General features: G+C 32.9%; 1 protein-coding gene across 1 annotated transcript; it reads left to right on the top strand.

Moving 5' to 3' along the window:
- Positions 1-8,025: 8,025 nt before the first annotated feature.
- Positions 8,026-10,764, top strand: LOC104114769 (protein FAR1-RELATED SEQUENCE 6-like). The gene is made up of 4 exons (XM_070181144.1): positions 8,026-8,623; positions 8,792-10,031; positions 10,134-10,596; positions 10,678-10,764. The coding sequence occupies exons 1-4, from the start codon at positions 8,026-8,028 to the stop codon at positions 10,762-10,764; spliced, it is 2,388 nt and encodes a 795-aa protein (XP_070037245.1).
- Positions 10,765-15,818: the final 5,054 nt, after the last annotated feature.

The following is a 15,818-nucleotide window of genomic DNA, read 5'->3' on the forward strand; positions in this document are numbered from 1 at the left end:
TATTACTGTATCCTTTAAAATATTGTGTTATACATAAACACATAATCTATTTGTTTTTTTAAATTATAATATTTTATTATATAGAAATTTCTTATTTTTTTTATTTTGCTTATTTATTGTTCCACTCTAAACTATCATAAATTCACTTAGTTGGAAGATCATTTATCTTGATGCATGATTCTTATTATATAAGGGGTTTAAATCTCTTACAAAAATATAGGGAATAAGGGGAGTATATCGTAATTAAGCGATCATAAAGTTTTAGGATTTTCATAGTACATGAAGTATAAGTGTTTGATACCGAAATACAAGGGGGGAGTGATGTATATATATTTATTACTGATTCGTTATATTTGTATAAGATTTTCATAGTATAAGGAGTGTAAGTGTTTGATTTAAAATACAAGAGATATAGTTGCAACTGAGTCATATTACAAAGGTGTATCTAATTTCTCCTAAGGTTTAATAATTAAAAAAATTCTAAGATTATTTTCTAAATATATTTTTAAATTGAAAAAGAAAAGAGGAAAAGTCTTTGAAAATAAATGATACTTTCTTCTATTTTTCATAATGTTAGGTTCAACTAAACAATCTAAGGAATTTTTAAATAAAAAAAAAATCTAAGGAACTTTTGATTTTTTTTTTTTGCTGTATCTTTTTTTAGAAAACATAATGTTTGATTTTCTTAAAATTAAAAGAATTTTAAAAGGGAATTACATAAAAGTATTGTTCTAAGGCTTCATGCAAAATATAGAGATTTCTGCCTTAGCGTATAATTTTGAATAGAATTTGAAAAATGATTTTTTTACTTTATGTAGTTCTTTTTTGATTCTTTGACCAATTTAAATTTATTTTCGTCAAATAAATAGAAATGCTAGATAAGTAAGAATAACAAAGTGGACGAGATAATCGGCTCATTTTCTTGTTAAGATCCCTAAACTTACGGAAATGAAACTGAAATTAATCCACACTAACATCCATAAAGATACTCATCATTGATCAAATGCTCATTCCCACAAATTAAAATTGTAGACTGATTTACAGTTTCACATCTCCCGACTTCTCTCTCATGAAAAAGTGGCTCTGTTTCTTCAAACCTCTGCCACCATTGACGGTTTCACGAAAGATCTATAGGTTGGTCTTTGGGGACGAAATAACAAGTTTGTCGCTAATGTAACGTCATTTAGCGACGAACCACTAAATCGTCTTTGTAAACTTTTAGTGACCCATTTATGGCTACGAAGAATTGACGAAAAACATTTGGTCAGAAAAAATATTTAGTGACGAAATAAAGCCTTTTAGTGAGAAAAATATTTGTCGATATAAATCAAATTTGTTGTAGTGTGCAAGTATCATCAGCTGATCTCATAACTCGAACCCGTGACCTATATAGGTCACACGTACACAACTTTACCATTGTTGCAAGACTTGCCTTCTATAAAGAGTTTCTTTAATTGAGCACTACAAATTTTCAGTGACAGTTAAATTTTTATGTTTAAAAAATTGTTAAGAAGAAATTGTTAAGTTTATTAAGTACTACTATGGTTTGACTTGATCTTATTCTATTACAAGTAATGAAGAAAATGCTAGGTGTTCTATTTTATTTTCTTGATTATCATTATTGTGCTTAACTTGTCGTTTTCTGTGATCTGTACTTACTATTTAATTGTATGCTAATGTCAACTTATTAAAAAAACCTAAAAATTGAACCAAAAAAACAGATGGTTTAACTTAAACCTTTAGGGGTCGTTTGGTTTGACGACATGTTTTGCTGGGATTAGTTATGATGAAATTAATTATACTGAGATTAGTTATTCTGGTATTATTTTCTATTGACTGATTGGTATGTAGTATTAATCCTAGCATTATCAATTTTACTACTTTATCCCGGGATCACTATTTCACCCTCTAGCAAGTATAAATTATCTGGTACTATTTTTAATTCTGAGATAATTTATCTTAAAATTACTAAACAAACAAAGGATAAAGTGGTACTAAATTTTTATCCCAAAATTATTTTTTGTTTATCCATCCTAATTAACGACCCCTTACATGTGCATGTGATCATCTCAAAGTAAAGAGTTGAGATTGAGACCTATCTGCGTGTCATTTCAAGAAAAAATAATATTAATAATATAAGCTAATTCTATATACCCATACCATAATGTAGAGCTGTTGCAGATAAAAAGAAAAACTGTGATGTTGAGAGATGGGCCCTGTAATTAAAATTAGTTAGAAGGAACCACCAACTACAAATCAAAGTAGGATATTATCAAGAAACTCATTTTTCTACTAATTTCTATATATTTTTAAGAAAAACATATATTTTTAGTTGTTTCAAAAAATAATTATCGATAAAATATATATTTTTATGTATATTTAAAATGTATGTAGAACAATACACATATTTTATATATTTTTTGACTAGTTAATACCATTAGTTTATGCCAACCGCCAATTTTGTATTTTTTTTTTCTATTTTTAACAAGTTAATTCATCAAGATAGCCTCCATCTTTTCTATTTTCCTAGGATTTTTACGAATATTTGATTACTCAGTAATTCTCTTCTATTTTCCTCATCTTGTTTATTAATAAATAATTGGATTTGAAGAATAGATTGTAACCCAACATCACTTTTGCCAAGAGATGTCCTTATCATTTAAACTTTTACCAACCAAAACATATAGTTTTCTCACTTTACTCTTGTTTTTCATTTGTTGGGGAGAGAGCCCTGTGAACACACTTCACTTGGAAGTGTGTGGGATGGATGAGATTTATAACTCCTGATAGTTTCGAGTTTGAGTCTTGTATAAAATGGAGAAGCTCCGGATACTCACGTAAGACAACGGCTTGGCAAATGAAACATATTTTTAATATGGAATAAAAAATATTAAAAATGCACCATAGGAGTGTCGGGTTCAACAGAACTCAGTATTTTTAATATGGAATAAAAATTTATGTATAAAAATTCACTAATATATATATATATATACAAACTTCGTGTTGGGAAAATATGTTTCATTTCTCATCTCATGGAAAACCCTTTTCGCTCCGCTTAGCCTTATCCCCCTCTAGGGGTATTTTAGTGATAGGTTCTATAGGAACTGGACAATCCTATTTGCTCAAATACCTAGCGACAAACTCCTAAGTATCAAAATAAAGATAAAAATGACTGCGCCAACTTGATATTTTGGTATTATTGCCATAAAGAAAAGCTTTCGGATTTTCTAGAGAAGATGGGATCATAACTTACTAAATTTGAAACTTTCTATTCCATTTTCCGTTGCAACTATATATATATATATATATATATAGAGGGTCTTTGATAACATACTATGTGAAAGGTAGTATGTTAGCAAGATACTCATTTTCTCTTTACCTAAAATATCCCTAGTAGCCTATTGGAACACATTAATATAGGAGGCTTTTTGGTCTTTTCACGAATAACACTAAACCCAACACATCTCATACCCATTTTCCCGTCCCTCTCATTGAGATTTGTCCTTCTCTCTCTTCTCCTTCTCTTTTTCCCATTTTCTCTATTCCCATATTCATCTTCAATATCAAGTAAAGGATACCATGGCTATAATCTCTAATATATAACAAAAAATGTTTTTCAATTTTGATACCCCGATCTATTAGATTAAACTTATTTCTTGTCTTGTATTTTGTTTTAGATATTCCAAGGCAGTCTTGGAAAGAAGAGATACACTACAACATTATTGGAGTTACAAATATAATCAACTCTTTTGCTTTGAGGAGTTTATCATGTGTGTGTTTTGGAACTTGTCCCCTGGCGAGATTATCAAGCTCCTTTTTCTTACTGAAAAAATTATGTTTTTTTTCTTACTGAAAGTGGGTTTAGTTTTTATTTTTAGTTTCAGCAGAGCTTCTTGTGGAGTAATTAAAAACACAATTTACAATCCATCAAGAAGGAATTGAAGCTAAGAAAATGGATTGAAATCTGCAAAGGGAGAGCTTGCAGACAAAGAAAATTAAAGTTGGATCCTTTTACTTGGAGAAACACTAGTGTAAAAAGAACAAAATTGGATGACCGAAAAGACAAAAGAACCCCTTTAACTCAGTTGTTACTTGTTAGTATGTTATGAAGGATAATTTAGGTAAAGAGGAAATGGGTATCTTGCTAACATACTACCTTTTTATATTATATTAGCAAGACTCATACATATATATATATTTATATATATGAATTATGAACCTATAACTTTAAAAAATACAATGAGTTTAATGATTAGAAAATTAAAGGTTGAATCCATAAAATTAAATTCTAGATCCGCCTATGTGAATAGAAATCAGATTTTTTTTACCACCTCTATCAATCTCAAAACTCAATTATACTAAGCTGGCCCGTTCAAACCAAAACTGACTTATTGAATTGATATCACAAGGGGAAGATATATATGAAAATTAAAGAAACTTTGGAAATTTTTTCCTTTGATCCAATCAAGATGTGCACAAGTTGCATATCAACATTCTTCTTAATACTCCATACGCATTTGCAGTTGAGAACATTAAATTTTGTGAAAATGAAAGAGCACTGAGAAAGTGGACTAAAGAATGGTTATCTTGAGCTTGTGTCTTTTCCAATCAACTTCCACAGACATAATAATAATAATAATAATAATAATAATAATAATAATAATAATAATAATAATAACATAGAATAATCCCAAAATCTTCAACTAATATAAAGTCATATGTTAGATATTATGCCAAGTGACTTTAATTGTATGAGGAAATATAGGTTCATGAATTCCTAAATTTTTCTAAAAAAGAATAGTATCACTTAATTAGTCCTTTCGTTTCAATTAATATGGTGTAGTTTGAAGAGACATGAAGTTATAGTAAAAAAATTCATATCGTTGACCCTAACTTTATTTGGGACTGATAGTTATGGTTGTATACCAAACCCGCGTCAATGACTCCAAAAAAAAAAACTTCAGAAGAATAATGTTGTTTCCTTGCTATCTAAAACCCTAAATCAGCCACCATTATTAGTTCCCACATTATTTATTATAACCTCTTGAAATACTTTAAAGGAATAATGTTATTTGCTTACTAATATATGTTATTAAACTGTATTTGTAAAATAATTTTGGAGAAGATAAAATAACATATAAACAGAAATGTAAACGAAACAGAATTTAATCCGAGCCCACTGAATTCACAGTGTTTCCTTAAGGAATTTAATCCCCTCCTAGTACCCAAGATTGTGGATTATTTTCTCCCACGATAGAACGAATTACACATTGGTGTAGCGATACTCCAAACACCAGTGTTTCAGTGAACATAAAGATCGGTAGCAAATCACACTTACTGTTGCTTTGTTTGTAGTTAAAATAATGCAGAAGAAAGGAGGAGAAGTCAGAAATTCGTATAGAAAATCTAAGAGAATGGACTGGTATTTATAGCCAATGTTGAGCTAAAACTTAAGAGGTGCAACTCTTCAAATCCGAAGAGGTGCCAACTGTTTCTTCAAATCTGAAGAGGTGCAAACTATTCTTCAAATCTGAAGAGGTGCAAACTGTTCTTCAAATCCGAAGAGGTGCAAACTGTTTTGTAAATATCTTTTACAAAAAGCGAAGGGCATATACTATTATGTTTGGATTTAATATTAATATTTCGTTTATAAAAAATCGGATATTTAATAACAACTCTGTTAATATTTACTATTAACAAATAAATTTGGTCCAAAAAATTAATCAATCAATTGATCATTTGACCAAATCCAAATCCAAATCCGAAGCCGAAGCCGTAGCCGAGCCGAGCGAGCGAGCGACGGCGCGAGACTTGCCTTCTTCTTAACTCTTTAAGAGCTAGAAGAAGTGCATTGTATATATACCCATCAAAATCTTTTCCTCTTCCAATATGGGACAATATCCCTTTATCAAGGAGGAAAACTCAAATATTTTTAATTTTCCTCCATTTCCCATTCACCCTCTTTTAAGCTACATTTAAGCTTAAAAACCCAATAATTTTAAACTACATTTAAGCTTAAAAATCCAACAATCCCCCACATGAATGGGGAATGGCTATATCACGGAAATATGCATGAAAAACTATGTGATTCGCAAGCAAGGATTAATTGTATCAGGATAAGTAGGTTTTCCTTTGAACTTTCCGTAGTGAACTTATGTCGGATATACTCAGTCAATCGGTAGATTTGATATCTTTGAACCGTCGAACTTTGGTGTATACTTAGATAACCATAAGTCACACAACCAACCCTTAACCGTCTTTAGCTCTTATTGTTGTGTTCGTTTCAGCCATGAATGCCGCCTGGTTTAATAAGTGCGTAGAAAATTAGCCTTACAAAATTCCCCTTGAAGCGGCTAACACTTCACACTTACATAGGTGATTCCTAAACATGTTATCCCGTAGATACACTATTTGATATACCCCGTATCAAATTTAGAAGTCATTAAAAAGTCTTAATGCTTTATCCTTGGTACTGAACATTGTCTCATCACGAGAATGAACCAAACTTTTAGTTGCCAATGTTGAACCGTCATTAATGACTTTGTTTGATCTCCTTGAACCTAGATCTTGGGATCTCCAGTCTTCTAGGTAGAGTTACCACCACAATGGCTTGTTCTCGGCCATAGTCCCATTCCCCTCGATGATTTCTCAACTACCTCTCTAGTTAGGCCTTTTGTAAGTGGATCCGATACATTATCGCTTGACTTTACATAGTCAATCGTGATAATTCCTCTAGAGAGTAATTGCCTAATGGTTTTATGTCTTCGTCGTATATGACGAGATTTATCGTTATACATCACGCTCCCAGCCCTTCCAATTGCCGCTTGACTATCGCAATATATGCATATTGGTGCTAACGGTTTGGGCCAAAATGGAATGTCTTCCAAGAAATTCCGGAGCCATTCAACTTCTTCACCGGCTTTATCTAAGGCTATGAACTCAGCTTCCATTGTAGAACAGGCAATACAAGTTTGCTTGGACGACTTCCAAGATACCGCTCCTCCACCAATAGTGAATACATATCCACTTATGGACTTAGAATCAGTTGAACCGGTGATCCAATTTGCATCACAATATCCCTCAATCACCGCAGGATATTTACTGTAGTGTAAAGCAAAGTCCTGGGTATGTTCTAAATATCCCAAAACTCGTTTCATTGCCATCTAATGAGATTGACCTGGATTTCTCGTGTATCGACTCAATTTGCTTATAGCACAAGCTATATCTGGTCGTGTACAATTCATGATATACATTAAGCATCCCAACACACGAGCATAATCCAATTGTGATATGATTTGGCCTTTGTTCTTTGCTAATGCAAGATTCACGTCAATTGGAGTCTTTGCAACTTTAAACCCTAAGTGCTTGAATTTTCCAAGTATTGTATTAATATAATGAGATTGTGACAATGCCATACCTTGAGGAGTCTTATTGATCTTAATCCCCAGAATTAAATCAACAACTCCCAAGTCCTTCATATCAAACTTGCTAGTTAGCATACGCTTAGTCGCATTTATGTTGGCAATGTCATTACTCATTATCAGCATATCATCCACATATAAGCAAACAATGACTATGTGATTTGGAACATTTTTAATGTACACACATTTATCACATTCATTTATCTTAAAACCATTTGACGATATTGTTTGGTCAAATTTCTCATGCCATTGTTTGGGTGAAATACTAGTAAAGCCCTTCATTTCAGATTTCGATTAATAACCATTTTTTCCTCCAAAATATTTCCCTCCAAAATTAGTTAATAACTATTGATTATCCCAAAACATTGATCCCATAAATTATCATTATCTCATGCATGGGAAGATCAAAAGCCTTCGTATATGTATACCTATACTATTACTTTTTTTTTTTAAATACAATTTATACGGATGGGAAGATCAAAAGTTTAGTATGTATATATAATATTATTTTTTTATTTATACGGTATACCTTGTTATACCATACACTTATGTTAAGAGAGCTTTCATTAAACACATAATTCACTACCCTTCCCCTAACCTAAACATGAATGCTAACCTAGAAACTAGTTTGGAGCCATTAAACCCGAATAACATCCTAGAAACTAGGTCGGAGCAACTAAGGAATGCATTACACATATTATTGGGGTTGAATTCGGATGACAGTTTGATGAATGAAGATGAGTCGGTCAACATTAATTCAGACGGCAACTTCAATGATGGAGAAGATCATGTTGACGACGACGACAACGATGATGATGATGATGATGATGATGATGATGATGATGATGATGATGATGATGATGATGATGATGATGATGATGATGATGACGGCCATTATTTAGAGGATGGGGGAGAAGGTGGAGAGGACAGAGAAATGTCTAATGAGTTCAATGAAGAAAATCTAGTAATTGGTCCAATTACTGGGATGTGGTTCAGTAATAAGGATGTTATGTTTGATTTTTACAAAGAACATGCAAGATTATCAGGGTTTTGCATTATCAAAAGAATATCAAACAAAAAAGGTGGTGATATTGTTAGGTATGTGCAATATGGTTGTGATAGGTCTAGGAAACCAAGGAATAAGTATGTTACCAAGAGGAGGAACTGTCGTGCTAGAATAAATGGAATTTTGGAGGAGAATGGTTCATGGCATGTTTCAAAGGTGGTTAAAAAACATAATCATCAATTGGAACCAATACAATCGTGATTTATGGCTGGACACAGATCGCTTAGTAAGTCTCTTAAGAGAACTCTTGCAGCCAAAGATATTGCTGGCTTAAGACCCTCAAAAAATATATGAGTCGTTGAAGTACTTGCTGGTGGCCCTGAAAATCTGGGCTGTGCACCAAAGGACTATAGAAATTATATTTTGAAGAGTAGAAAGCTTCAGTTGCAAGAAGGGGACGCACAATCATTACTCAAGTTCTTCAGTGACATGCAGCAAAAAGATAGGGAATTTTACTACTCTGTAGATATGGATAGTTTTGGTCGACTTCGTAATGCCGTATGGGTTCATTCACACTCTAAGGTTGCATATGAGGAGTTTCACGATGTAATTTGCCTTGATACCACATACCTTGTGAATCGATACAATATGCCATTTGCTTTATTTGTTGGTGTCAATCAGCATAGGCAGTCCATACTTTTGGGATGTGCTCTTATGTCTAGTGAGGATACAACAAGTTACAAAATGGTGCTCTCTACATGGCTTGGGGCTCTAAACAATGTTCGTCCATTAGCTATTATGACTGACCAATGTGATAGTATTAAGGCTGTCATCAATGCATTGATGCCAAATACGGTACATAGATATTGTATATGGCATATATTCGCAAAGTTGCCTACGAAGTTAAGCGGAGTTCTTGATGGTAAGATTGTAAAGGCAGAATTTAAGGTTTTAGTCCTTGATAGCATTAACGTTGCTGAGTTTGAGAGAAGATGGACTGATTATATTATAAAATATAACTTAGATGTAAGGGATTGGTTTTATAAGCTTTATTTAGAGAAGGAAAAATGGGTTCATGTATACCTAAATGACCACTTTTGGGCTGGGATGTTGTCCACACAAAGAAGTGAAGGAATGCATGCTTTCTTTGATGGATTTATCACCCGCCAAAGCACTTTGAAGCTATTTGCTCAGCAATATGAGTTAGCCATAAGAGCTAAGTTCGAGAAAGAATTAGGAGCTGAATATAGGTCAAGGTGCTTTGAACCAAAATGTTTGTCTGAATTCGCATGTGAGGAAAAACTTCAAGTATGTTATACTCGTGAAGTGTTTGAATTTTTTCAAGTACAGTTAAGGAAACTGTCCCATTGTGAAATCAGTACCCCTGAAGATCATCAAGCAAACCCTGGAGTGGAGAAATACACTATAACAAATTCTTTGTTCAGGAGTTTTAACACTAGAGATCCATTTGTATTCACGGTCGAATATACACCTATTGGTGAATATCTAAGTTGCAGCTGCAAGTGCTTTGAAACAAGAGGTATTCTATGTTGTCATATACTTAAGGTGTTGTCTCATAAAAGGATTAAAAACGTTAATGAGAGGTATATATTGAAAATGTAGAGAAAAGATGTTGTTCATCCGTACTTGAAACGTTTCTTTCTAGGAGGTTACCCACGTATGACTTCTGAATACATGATGTACAGGGAACTATTAAAACATTTTGAACGGGTTTGTGATATTGTATTGGACACTGAAGTGATGAGGCAATATATTAAGTATGATTTTAACAGATTGGAACATGACCTTTTGAATTGGGATGATGATATGATAGTTCCAAATTGGGATTTGGAAGATACACATGATGGTGTGAGTGAGGGTGAGGGTGAAGGTGGGGGTGAGGGTGAGGGTGAGGGTGAAGGAAGAAATATAAGAGATCCTAGATACGTAGCTTCTCGTGGACGTCCAAGATTGAATAGATATAGAGGACGAATTGATTCATACTTTAGAAGTTCAAAAACGGGTGATGGAAGTGGAGTTAAAGGTAATATGAGGGGTAGAGGTGGTGGTAGAAGTGGTGGTAGAGGTAGCGGTAGAGGCCGTGCTAGAGGAGGTGGTAGAGGTGGTGGTAGAAGTGGTGGAACTCATCGGCTAGCGGAAGGAATTGAGGTAAAGTATAACAAATTTGATTAATTATTTTTTTTTTTAGGTAAATACATTGCTTATTAGTCTTATTTACTCTAATTACAGCAAAATGATACAATAGTACCACCACAGAGTAGCTTGCTTGATCTAAACGATAAAGCAAACTGGGAAGTAGAAGACTTGACCGTTTAGTTTGAGATGATTTAAGTTTGAAACTTATTTAATTTGATTTGAGATAGATTTTTATTGAATTTATTGACTTTGTTTTGTAATAAGTTTAAACGTGTGGTATTATAATTGTCATTGTTAAATACTTTATTTTATTGTTACTTGCTTTTAATTTAGAGGACTTTTGTTTTAAACTACCCATCAATACCTGGGCTGGGATATATTCAACTTCCGACTAATAAGGTTGTAGTCATATAACCTATGCTAATTAGATCGTTGCGCTTCATAGTAATATTGTCCATTTATATAATAGCCGTTTATATTAAGGTCACACGTATCGGCCTATAGCAACCATATAAGTCCATTGACTAATAAGGTTGTAGTCATATAACCTATGCTAATTAGATCGTTGTGCTTCATAGTAATATTGATCGTTTATATAATAGCTGTTTATATTAAGGTCATATGTATCGGCCTATAGCAACCATATAAGTCCATTGACTAATAAGGTTGTAGTCATATAACCTATGCTAATTAGATCGTTGCGCTTCATAGTAATATTGACCGTTTATATAATAGCCATTTATATTCAGGTCACACGTATCGGCCTATAGCAACCATATAAGTCCATTGACTAATAAGGTTATAGTCATATAACCTGTGCTAATTAGATCGTTGCACTTCATAGTAATATTGACCGTTTATATAATAGCCGTTTATATTAAGGTCATACGTATCGGCCTATAACAACCATATAAGTCCGTTGACTAATAAGATTGTAGTCATATAACATATGCTAATTAGATCGTTGCGCTTCATAGTAATATTGACCGTTTATATAATAGCCGTTTATATTAAGGTCATACGTATTGGCCTATAGCAACCATATAAGTCCATTGACTAATAAGGTTATAGTCATATAACCTATGCTAATTATATCGTTGCAATTCATAGTAATATTGACCGTTTATATAATAGTCATTTATATTAAGGTCATACGTATCCGCCTATAGCAACCATATAAGTCCATTGAGTAATAAGGTTGTATTCATATAACCTATGCTAATTAAATCGTTGCACTTCATAGTAATATTGACCGTTTATATAATAGCCATTTATACTATAGCTGTTTATATTAAGGTCATACGTATCGGCCTATAGCAACCATATAAGTCCATTGACTAATAAGGTTGTAGTCATATAACCTATGCTAATTAGATCGTTGCGTTTCATATTAATATTGACCGTTTATATAATAGCCGTTTATATTAAGGTCATACGTATTGGCCTATAGCAACCACATAAGTCCATTGACTAATAAGGTTGTAGTCATATAACCTGTGCTAATTAGATCGTTGCGCTTCATAGTAATATTGACCATTTATATAATAGTCGTTTATATAATTTCATTCATTAAGGTCATACGTATTAGCCTATTTATATAATAGTCAATATATAATTCTATATATTTTTATTGATTAATCTTAATTATAATAAAAGGAAAAAAAAAACATGATTAAATTTTAGAACTAAAATGTATTCTAGCTTCTTTATTAGGAGAAAAAACAAGATGACATTTTTGGACTAAAATGTCAAATACATTTTTCAGAGGGAAACAAAGGGAAAAGTAAAAATATGATTTGAGGAAAATTGAAAGTTTTGACTCTTTATATATCTCTTAAACACAAGAACAACATTTTTAATTCTCCAAACAAAATCGATACTCTAAACATGAATGCTAACGGATGGATTGAAGATGAATTCTATCCATGGATTCGGATGAACGTGCCCAGATCGTACATTAAGCGTGATTATCTGGTAATTTTTTTCTTAAATTTTCATGATTTGATAACTGTTGATTATCCCAACTAGCAATGAACCCTGAACCCTATCTTTACATTATGTACTTGCAGTTTCTTCCAAAGAGTATCTGTGTCTATCTTCCTCCTATTTCGGTTAAAATAATGCTTCAATGTAATGGAAAGGAGTGGGCTGTGACTCTCACAAGTGGTGTTCGGAGAAGACTCGTTAATGGGAGGAAACAATTTGTTGTCGACAATAATCTGAAGAAAGGGAGTGTTCTTCTCTTTGAACTAGTTGAGGCTACATCAGGGGCTGTGATCTTCTCTGTTGAAGTGTTAGGATAACCTAATGCTTAGCTTGATATGTGCTTCTCTTTAGTTATATGTACTTACTTCAAATGGATCAAAGTAAACATGTTTATGGATTAATATAATTGTTCCTCATAATATTGTTTGTGTTTTTTTTATTTATTATTGTTATATTTATCTATTTTAAGAAGACTACCGGTTTAAAAAATATTCAATTAAAATTGGAAATCATTTAATATATATTTAGTGCAGAAGTCCCCCTCTTCTTTTCTATCACTTTACAACCAAGAACAAGACTAGGAAGATTTTTTTTTTTTTTAAAAGTTTAAAAATCGACATTAATTTGCTGATAGAGAAGTGGAAAAATCAACAGGGAAAATCAAAAATTGTATTTACCAATACAATCTTTTAGAGACCGATCCGTTATTAATTAGAATTCAACCACCAAAACCTAAACCTAAACGAATCTAAACCAAAAGAGAACCTAAACCTAAACAAGGATCAAATAATCTTTACATGGATTACTCAAGTCTTTTAAGGTTAAGACTATGAGATAAAACGTATGAAGTGCACTGCTACTATATGGCAGAAGTTTTAAAAAAAAATCCAAAATCTGTATAGGTGGATGGATAAAGACAAGTTTCTATAATTAATTGTAGTCATGGAGGAGAGTAATGGTTGCATGGAGGAGTGTAATGGTGCATAAAGGAGTGAAATTGACTACTGAGAAGTGTAATGGTTGCATGGAGGAGTGGAAGGGGCTACTGAGAAGTATAATGGTTGCATGGAGGAGTGGAAGGGGCTACTGGGAAGTGTAATGGATGCATGGAGGAGTGGAAGTGGCTGCAGGGATGTGTAATGTCCGTATAGAGGAGTGGATATATCTACTGGGAAGTGTAATGGTTGCATAGGGTCTCTACAAAGAGATTTTAAGTCCTACTGGGAAGTGGAATAACTATTATAACTCTCTCTATATATTTTAAGAAAAATATGCTAACCCTACATAAAACAATAAAACTGAAACTACTACTACTACATCTAAGCATAATGATGGATAGGACTCCAACCAAGAAAGCTGTTGAACAACCACTCCATAGTTCACCCGTTAGTCATAATATTTTGTACCAAGATCTTAAGCGTGACTTTACTAAGCTGAAGCGTGAGGTTAATGAATTGCTTGAGAGGGTGGTTCGTGACTTAAACATTGATTACCTAAAAAGTGTGATGTTGGAAGAGCATCCTCTAACTTCACTCTATACTATGCTTGACGATATGCCCACACCATCCCTCCAGAATGGAGCTAAGAGCAATTCTATCATTGTTATGACTAGTGATACCGAATCCGCCTCCAAGACCACCAAGTCTCTTTCCGTGACCCAGAATATTGAGTAGTCCGTGCATTATGAAGTTTTATCTCAAGTTGCCTTTTTGCTTATGGTGATGTTTTTTAGTTTATGAAGTTGTCTACCCCTTATGGTGATGTTTTTATTGATCTTATTATGTTTTGGTGATGTTATGAAGGTTCATATAAATGAAACTATTATTATTATTATTATGTCTTTGAATCTTTTTTGTTTTATGATCGTTTGATTCAAGTTAACAAAACAGTCCTATTGTCTTCAATATTGCAACTGTTCGTTTGACGCCTAATGCAATGAAAGTACTAAGAGTAATATTTGTAAAGATTAATTAAGTCCCTTAAATGTGGCCAATTGTTTGCCAAATTAATATAGCACATTGAACTTGAAGATAGTTGAATCTTTTAAAGGAAAAAGATTTTTACACCAAACTTGGACAGTAGGAATTAGGAATTGTTTGAATCAACCATGGACAATAGGTTTTTACACCAACCAGGGATCGTTTGAATATTTTTTATTTTTATACCAACCTTGGACAGTAGAAAAATGTATTGTCAAGAAACTTATATATATAGACAAAAACATATGAAGCAAACTTCTCAAGTTCTTGTCCAAAGAAGTAGTTTTTTATAGATGAAACAAACAGTGTCCAAAACCTGACATTACTATAATTTTTCAGAATCAAACAAATGTGAAAAGTTCATCTAACATTCCAGACAGTGTCCAAAATCTGATGAATATCATGAAACAATATAGTAAGGATTAAAACAGGTGCAAAATGAATCTAACGCTTATAACTACTTAACATCTAGTCAGTATATGATAACACTTTGGCACTTAGAACTAAACTTTTCTATTAAGATCCAATAATATAGATAAAACATTCAGTTCATAAGGGGAAAAATACTCTTATTAATAATCAAACTGAACAACTTTCTGATATCTTTATCCCTACAAACATTCCAGCTAACAACACAGATGATATAACACTTGTTCTATTGTCACCTTCAACTCCTACACCACTTTCATCTACAAACGAACTTGAAGGTGGTTCTTCACTGTCAACATTTTCTTCTTGGAATTCATTGAATGCTGCTATGGCTTCATCATAAGATTTGTAAGACTTGGAGATGCTTCCTTTGAAACCTATAATCATAGGAGCACACTCACACCAAGAGTTGTATAATCCGGGCCTTTTACCACGAAATACCACATACACCTTCGATGCCGATATATTATCATCTTGAGATCCATTTCTAAACTCATTGAACGCTGCTATGGCTTCATCTTAAGATTTGAACGCCTTGAAGATGCTACCCTTGACACCAGTAACCATAGGAGCACACCGATGCCAAGAGTTGTATAATCGAGGCCTCTTACCACGATATACAACATAGACTTTCGAAGCTTTGTTCCTCTTCCCGTCCCCCATTTCTTAATCTAACCCTAAGAAAGATAAGAGATGAAGAAGGAGAAAACAAAGATAAAAAAATGGGGGCCGGAAAGCTTCTTAGGTGAAGCACTATATATTAAGTGTTTAGGGTTAGAAAGTGACCAATGCAAGATAAATACCAGTAGTTTAATTAATTTTTATACGTATTTCCTCTAG

This window comes from Nicotiana tomentosiformis, chromosome 7 (assembly GCF_000390325.3).
Source record: "Nicotiana tomentosiformis chromosome 7, ASM39032v3, whole genome shotgun sequence".
NCBI classification, from domain to species: Eukaryota; Viridiplantae; Streptophyta; class Magnoliopsida; order Solanales; family Solanaceae; genus Nicotiana; species Nicotiana tomentosiformis.

Coding starts and splice junctions, on each gene's coding strand:
- LOC104114769 (XM_070181144.1), top strand. CDS start 8,026: ATGAATGCTAACCTAGAAACTAGTTTGGAGCCATTAAACCCGAATAAC. Junction 8,624..8,791: donor TGGAATTTTGGAGGAGAATG/GTTCATGGCATG, acceptor GAGTCGTTGAAG/TACTTGCTGGTGGCCCTGAA. Junction 10,032..10,133: donor ATTAAAAACGTTAATGAGAG/GTATATATTGAA, acceptor CATGATGTACAG/GGAACTATTAAAACATTTTG.